The 7,366-nt window shown below is 50.8% G+C and overlaps 1 protein-coding gene across 1 annotated transcript in view; it reads right to left on the bottom strand.

Moving 5' to 3' along the window:
* LOC309578676 (ankyrin repeat domain-containing protein SOWAHA-like) overlaps positions 1-364 on the bottom strand; it is a gene marked incomplete at its 3' end in the record, with an annotated part of 3,866 nt that extends 3,502 nt beyond the window's left edge. Inside the window, exon 1 of the mRNA XM_082291439.1 lies at positions 41-364. Coding sequence (XP_082147565.1) covers positions 41-355 — 315 coding nt within the window. The 5' untranslated portion in view covers positions 356-364. The remainder of the gene's footprint in view (positions 1-40) is intronic.
* Positions 365-7,366: the final 7,002 nt, after the last annotated feature.

The raw sequence follows: 7,366 nt of genomic DNA, 5'->3' as shown, positions 1-7,366 counted from the left end.
CGGCCCGCGGCCCGGGCGGCTCCTCGGGGGACGTCCCGACGGGGTCCGAGTCGGGGAAGGAAATCGGGACAGGGGCGCCGGCATCGACCCCCGCCGGCGGGGCAGCGCGCAGCTGCCGCTTCAGCACCACAAACTTGACGCCGTCGATCTCCTTCACCGTGGCCACGGCGTTCACCGCCGCCTTGAACTGCTCCCGCCGCGCCGCCCGCCCCTCTGCCTCCCCGGCACCGGCACCGGGCCCGCTGGCCTCCAGCAACGGCCGGAAGGCGCTCACCAGCTCGGTGTTGCACACCCGCCCGCCGCGCTCCCTCAGGAAGCCCATCACTGCCTCCGCGCTGATGTCGAGCTCCGCCATCCCGCCGCCACAGGTGGTGGTGGTGGAGCTGCCGCCGCGCCCGCCGCCTCGGCGCAGCGTAGGATGCCGGGAGCCTGCAGAGACGGCCAGGGCTCGCGGGCGGGAGACACCTGCTACTGCCAGCGACTCCCCCGCGACCGCTCCCGCGGAGGTGCTCGGGCCGCCCCGCCCCGCCCACGGAGCGCAGCGGCGCCGGTCTCGCCCCGCCCGCGGGGCGGCGGCTGCCGGGAGGGTCCGGTCCGGGCAGTGGGCGCGGGGAGCGGCGGTACCGGGCGGCGGCTGACACGGACCCGGCCTCGATCCAGGAGTGAGTGAGAGCAGGAGGGAGGGCACGGAGGCTCCTCGGGTGGGACCGAACCCTTCATCCATTTACTCGTCTTCCAGCTTCCTGAAACGATTTTTTGGTTTGGGGTGGGTTTTTTTGGTTGTTCTTTTTTGTTTTGTTTTGCTTTTTTGTTTTGTTTCAGTAGCAAGTAAGTGGAGCAGCATTGGGTAGAAATCACTCTGCAAGGTTCGGTCTCCATTCCTGGAAAAGCCTCAGGTATTCTGCAGGACCTGTGATCCTGCTGGGCAAGAGGCTGATGCCTTAAAATTAGAAGATGGGTGGATGGGTCAGTCTTCTGAAATATACTCACCTCTATATGATACTATGTATTATCATACATATGTATATATGTAATCATACATTATTATCTGTGTCTTTTACCTATATTGCATCAACAATGTAGATGTACATGTCTATTTAAACAGTGAAATACTTACAGCATGGCTGCATCTGTTCATGTCCACCAGGAGAAGAGAGAGCTTCTCTTTTTATAGAGAAGCTGTCTCTGCTGTCTTATCAATTACTTGTGCTTAAGCATTTAACATTACTGTTCTCTGCTCTACAGGAGAAAATAAATCTCAGACAAATGCTTTTCCCCAGGCAAAGTAGGAGGACTGAGGACCTCTTGCACAGATGTTCAGCCTGCAAACTTGTTTTCTCCTCCTCTGAGTGTTGCACTTAAGATCACTAAACTGATGCCTGAACAGTTTGTCTAGGAGAAGAAAGAGCAGGAGAGACTGAGAACAGAGTGAACAGTCAGAGTGTTATGAAGACAGATAAAAGTAACTGTATGAGGATGGATAAGAAAAAACAAATAGATTTGGAGTTGTTTTCACTGTTTTAGAACTTAATAAAATGGAATATCCTTTTATGACCAAGTGACCTGGCTAGTGGATGAGGGGAAGTCTGTGGGTGTAGTCTACCTGGACTTCAGCAAAGCCTTCAGTACTGTTTCCCACAGCATTTTCCTGGAGATGCTGGCAGCCCACAGCTTGGAGCCCACTCTTCTCTAAAGGCTTAAAAACTGCCTGGATGACTGGGCCCAGAGAGTGGTGGTGAATGGTGCCACATTCATTTGGTGACTGGTCACTAGTGGGGTTCCCCAGAGCTCAGTATTGGGCCCTGTCCTGTATAATAATATCTTTATTAACGATCTGGACAAGGGGCTGGAGAGCACCCTCAGTAAATTCGCAGGTGACACCAAGTTGTGTGGGAGTGCTGATCTGCTGGAGGGTAAGAAGGCTCTGCAAAGGGATCTGGACAGGCTGGATTAATGGGCTGAGGCAGATGGTGGGAGGGTCAACAAGGTGAAGTGAGAGGTCACTTAAGCCACAGCAACCCCCTGCAGAGCTCTATGCTGGGGGCAGAGTGGCTGGAAAGCATCCTAGTGGAAAAGAACCTGGAGGTGCTGGTTGACAGTGGCTCAACATGAGCCCAGGTAGGCAAGAAGGCCAGTGGTATCCTGGCCTGTATCAGCAATAGTGTTCCCAGCAGGACCAGGGCAGTGATTGTCCCCCTCTACTCAGCGCTGGTGAGACCACACTGCAGGTGCTGTGTTCGGTTCTGGGCCCCTCAGTTCAGGAAGGACATTGAGGTGCTGGACCTTTTTAGTCTGGGGAGACTTTATCACTCTACACATACCTGAAAGGAGGCTGTACCAAAGTGGGGTCTGGCCTCTTCTTGCAGGCAAACAGTGACAGGACAAGAGGAAATGGACTCAAGGTGCACCAGGGAAGGTTCAATTTGGGCATCAGAAGGAATTTCTTTACGGTAAAGATTTCAAACCCTGGAATGGTCTGCCCAGGGAGGTGGTGGGGTCACCATCCCCAAAGTGTTCAAGGAATGACTGGACATAGCACTTAGTGCTATAGTTTAGTAGATAAGGTGGTGTTTAGTCAAAGGCTGGACTTGATGATCTTGGACGTCTTTTCCAACTTTAATGATTCTATGATCAGTCTGCGCCAAAGTCTACAATTTGAAGGCAATGTGAGGTATGTCCTCCTCGCTGATGCTGACTTCCCTTCTGCCTCTTCAAACCTTTTACTGAGGGTAGAAGAGCCTCTTCCCACAGATTGCATTTGGCATTCTTTCCCCTTTTCTCTCCATCTTTGTGCAAATGTCTGTAAAACTATTTCATCATTTGCTAATGAGCTGGTGCTGAACCAGTTCCTCAAAATAATTTTGCTGCTCTAATGCTCTTTCACATAATAATAGTGTGTAATATTCTTGTAGTAGTTCTGTGTTTCTATGTCTGTAGCGGGTTGAGTTCGAAACCGGGCAGAAAACACCAATTAAATGTAGTGGTTTTGGTTCAAAATATTCATTACTTACTTATTTTCCTTCTGTGAGATAAGAATCAGGAGAAAAGCAAAGCAGGCACAAACCTTAAACAGTTGCAGTACAATGAAAGAGTTTTATTACTAATAGAATTAAAAGTAAAGAGACAATAACAAAACAAAATTAAAGCAAATCCCCCCCCCCCCCCAGCACTTCTCTCCTTTTACCTAGCTCACACAAGGGATAACAGAACATGGGATGTTAGTCAGTGTTCCAGTTCTTGAAAAGCCTCTCTCTTATGCTTAAGGGAAAAAAGGGTTTTTCCTTCAGTTGCACGTGGTTCCCAAACTGCCACCAACAGCAGATCCGCCCGGAAACAATCAATCTGCTGTGTGTAGAACATCTCTCCCATGAAAAATCTCACAGTTCCTTCACACTGCAAAACATGGGCCATCACATGGGGTTATTCATCTTTTTAAGGATAAGTTCTCTTGGCCTGCACACAAAGGCTCTTCTTCGCCACAAGTCTCTAGCAGCCTCTTACTACTATATAGCCTGGCATCGGCATTCTTCACAATCTTCACAGGCACACGAAGATACTCTATCCCCCCATGTTCTTCAAATGGATTAAAGAGACAAACAGTTTGTGGTATTACAGTTTCTTACCACGGCATGCAAGAAGGTTTCTTTTAAGCTGCGCGCCAGAATCGCGGCACCGCCCTCTTTTCTCCCGTCGCCATGCTCAGCTCCGTCCCACGTGACTCACTTCTCTTTCTCTCTGACTCTGACGCCGCCATGCTGAAGGGTGCTCTTGTTCAGCCTTTACGGTGGGGAAAGCCTCGCTCCCTTTGTGCTGCTGGCTGCGTGGTGTCCTCTTCAGTTCAGCACGAAGTGTGCTGGCTGCAGACAGGAGGCTCTGCCGGCTCCCATTGACTCCGCCGGCTCCGCATGGAGAGGAGAGAGACCCGCCGGTCCCCAGAAGCCGCGCTGGATGGGTTTAGCTGTGAGCAGTCCATGGCTGGTTTGAGCTGCCTGCGGCTCTGAGGCAGTCCCCCCCAGCCACCCAGGGTCCGTGCCGCAGCATTGGGAAAGGGGGAAAAGGGCAGTGGCCCCGGCCCGGCCCGGCGGGGCCGGGAGGCTCGGAGCCCCCCCCACCTTCCAGCAGGTGAGCTCCGACCAAAAGGGGAAGTCCCGCCTTTCTGTGCGGTTTAAATATGTAAATTGTGAGAAGCGTAATTGGTCTTAAAGACTGTCCATCAACTCAGGGTCAACCCAATACAATGTCAATCGTACACCTCCTATTACTGCCTTTTCATGTGGCCTAAAGAGCAACCTTGCCCTCGCTGAGGCAGCCACTTGAGCAGTGCAATGCTCTATAGCTCATGGCCATTGCCTGCCCTGTGTAGGGAGCTAAAAATGACCCTGCATCCAAATGCTAATTGCTGTGCCTTGCTTTCACTGTTCAGATCCTTACTAGAATCCCTTGCAGGTGTAAGAAAATCTCAGCAGTCTGTGATTTTTTGCATTGCAAACTTCCAGCTATACCCTAGGATTATAGTTCATATCTGCAACTGAGAGCGAGGAAGGAAAATGATTCAGAAGAACAGGCTCTTTTAAAAAACATTTTCTTATGTTACAAATGTTAAGGGAGAAGTTGCTCCAGTTGCTTGAGTTGGTTCAAGCAGGGGGGTGGGGGGGGGGCGTTCTCAAGCTCACTGCACTCCTTCCCTGCCTGCACAGCATCACACCCCTGCACCCCTGTATCCTTTGAGACCCACAACGGTGCTGTCACACCCCACCTGCCTTATCGTCAGCCCAGCGCCATTCTTGCAGAGGGATCTCCCTGCACCAGGCTCCCAGGACACCTCACTGCTCTGCACCCATGCAGCCAAGCCTCTCTGGGGTCTTGCACTGGGTCAAGGTCCAAAAAGAGGGGAATTACTGAGACTGTTCCCCTCTGCAGATCCTGGCATTCCCCATGGCTGCAGAGCAGGACACATACCCAGGAGGTCATAGAAGAGGAGACAGGATGTTTACATGTGTACCTCATACCGTGCAAAGTCTGAACTTGTTTCTCTGGTTTAACTGCCCTGACACAATGACCTCTTTGCCCAGGTAATGCCTCCAGCCATCTGTTCCACACCACTCTCTTCACTGGCAACCCGTGGCATGTGGTTGTGCTCCTTTTCACAGTCTTTCAGTGGGTGTTAGTAACCTAACACATTAACCTCCTATACTATCTGACATAAGAAAACAACACTTCTGGCTACTTACCTGTACCAGTTCCAGACCACAGCACAGGGTACATCCTGTTTGCCAGCCTTTCCCTTTAGCTGTTGGTGCCCTTTGGTTGCCCACCATTCAGGATGAGTGCCAAGTATCAGAGGACCAGCTCCCAATGAACCCTCTTAGTCTGCTGAGTGCTGGTCACACTGATCAGATTATGGTGCAGAAATTAAACCATTTGAATGAATGTTATAGATAATAAAATCCTGGAACATTATGGGTGTTATACTCATCAGTCATCCAAAATTTCCAGCCTTAAAAAAGCGTGAGAAGTTTTGTCTCTTTCTGTGTCACTGAAAACCTACAAAGCAAATATTTCTTGTTGGGCTATTTACAGAATACTGTGGGTTGCTTTGTGGGAGATCTCAAGGCAACTGTCTTGATATTTTTCATTTACTGGCTGAGACAAAAACAATGTACAGAAGCCCATGATTAAATTGATTTACTACTACTTTTTTAAACACAAATATTGCAGTTTGCTATTTCTGCATCATAGGCTGTAGACAGCTGGCCTCTATTTATAACCATGTGACTGATGAGAGTTACCTTTCCTGTGAAGAAGTTTCTGAAACTTAAATTATTGTTATGTTGGGGTTTTAGGAGTTCTCCTTTTGTTTTCTTTTTCTCTTAAAGAATTTTCCCCATACATGTTGCCTGGGGGGACAAATTGCTGGATATTTAGGGGAAACAAAAGACCTGGCCACAGGAGGTAGGGTGCAACTGGCTACTCTCTTTCACCTGGGGTTTTCTCGTGTAGGGCAGGGGATACCACGAGATTTGAATTGGGAAAAAGGGGTTGGGTACATCCCCTAGCTCTCTGGTTCTCCCGGCATCCGGAGAGAGAGGAGGGCTGCCATCATTGTGGAGGGAGCTCATTGCTGCTGCGGGCTTCTGCTTTCTGCTGCCTTTCTTCTACCATGAGTGGGGCTTGCTCGCTGGAGCAGCTGTTGCACCAGGACCCTAACACCCCACCTTACTAAAAGAGGGACCTTTTCACCATCTGCTCGGGTGCCTTGGGGAAAACCCCGAGATCCCAAGCCCGCTTTTCCCTGCCCCACTGGGAGCCGGGCCGTGGCCGCTCTGCCCCCGCTGTTCCTTCGAGCCCTCGCTACTCTGTAGCCCCCACACATCCTGCCTGTCGGGACCTCTCGGGGTTCCCGCTGCAGCTCCGGAGTTTGATACATCTCGTCTGCCACCCGGGATTTGTGCTTGTCCCTGCTCTTTCAGCCTGCCGTTCCAGCCTGCCATTCCAGCCTGCTGTTCCCGAGGGTCCAGCTGGACACCGGGATCGGCTGCCCAGGGGTTTGTGAAGCCTTTGTCCCATCCCTTCCCGGGATCCCAGGGCACCGGTGCCGCGTGTTTCCCGAGCTCGCTCCAGAGCGCCCCCTGCAGCCGCGGGGGAACCATCGCACCTGCCCTGCTCACCGGGAGCCGCCAGCGCCCCTGCCGGCTGCGAGCAGAACTGCACCCAAGGGGAAAGGGCCTGACAGCCGAGAAGGCTGGGACTGGGTTTGTGATTGTTTGCTGTTACTGCCATAGTTATTGTTGTTTGTTTGACTTGTTATATATATATATACACACATATATATATTAGTAAAGAACTGTTATTCCTATTCCTCATACCTTTGCCTGAAAGCCCCTTAATTTAAAAATTATAATAATTCGGAGGGAAGGGGGTTACAGTTTCCATTTCAAGGGAGGCTCCTGCCTTCCTTGGCAGACACCTGTCTTTCAAACCGAGACACATTATTAGAGTGAAGTAAACTGCATAGTGAACCTGGGAGCTTTTCCCACCCCCTCAGAGGAGGAAGGTAAAGGTTATATGACTAATTATCCACACCACACAAAACCAGGAATAAAGTGGGAGATCAAGCACAGTATCTAGTCAAAGCAAAGAAGTTTCAACTGCCCAAAACTGAAGGAAATGGTACCCTAGGTCTTGCTCTTCCCTGGATGATAGTCTCAGAGCCGCAGGGAAGATGAGATGCCAGGCTGGAAAGCAAAAGAGGAAGAAAAGGGAATGTGGAGGATAGTCCCAGTCAGACAGGCTGCTGCTGCTTTGCAGAAAGGCGAAGCTTAGCTGCTAATGACTACAGATGGGACTCTTATCTCGAGGAAAACTT

This window comes from Coloeus monedula (genome assembly GCF_965178545.1).
Source record: "Coloeus monedula genome assembly, chromosome: 15".
Lineage (NCBI taxonomy): Eukaryota > Metazoa > Chordata > Aves > Passeriformes > Corvidae > Coloeus > Coloeus monedula.
The sequence above is the reverse complement of the archived record's forward strand: the minus strand, read 5'-3'. Positions and strand labels throughout refer to the sequence as shown.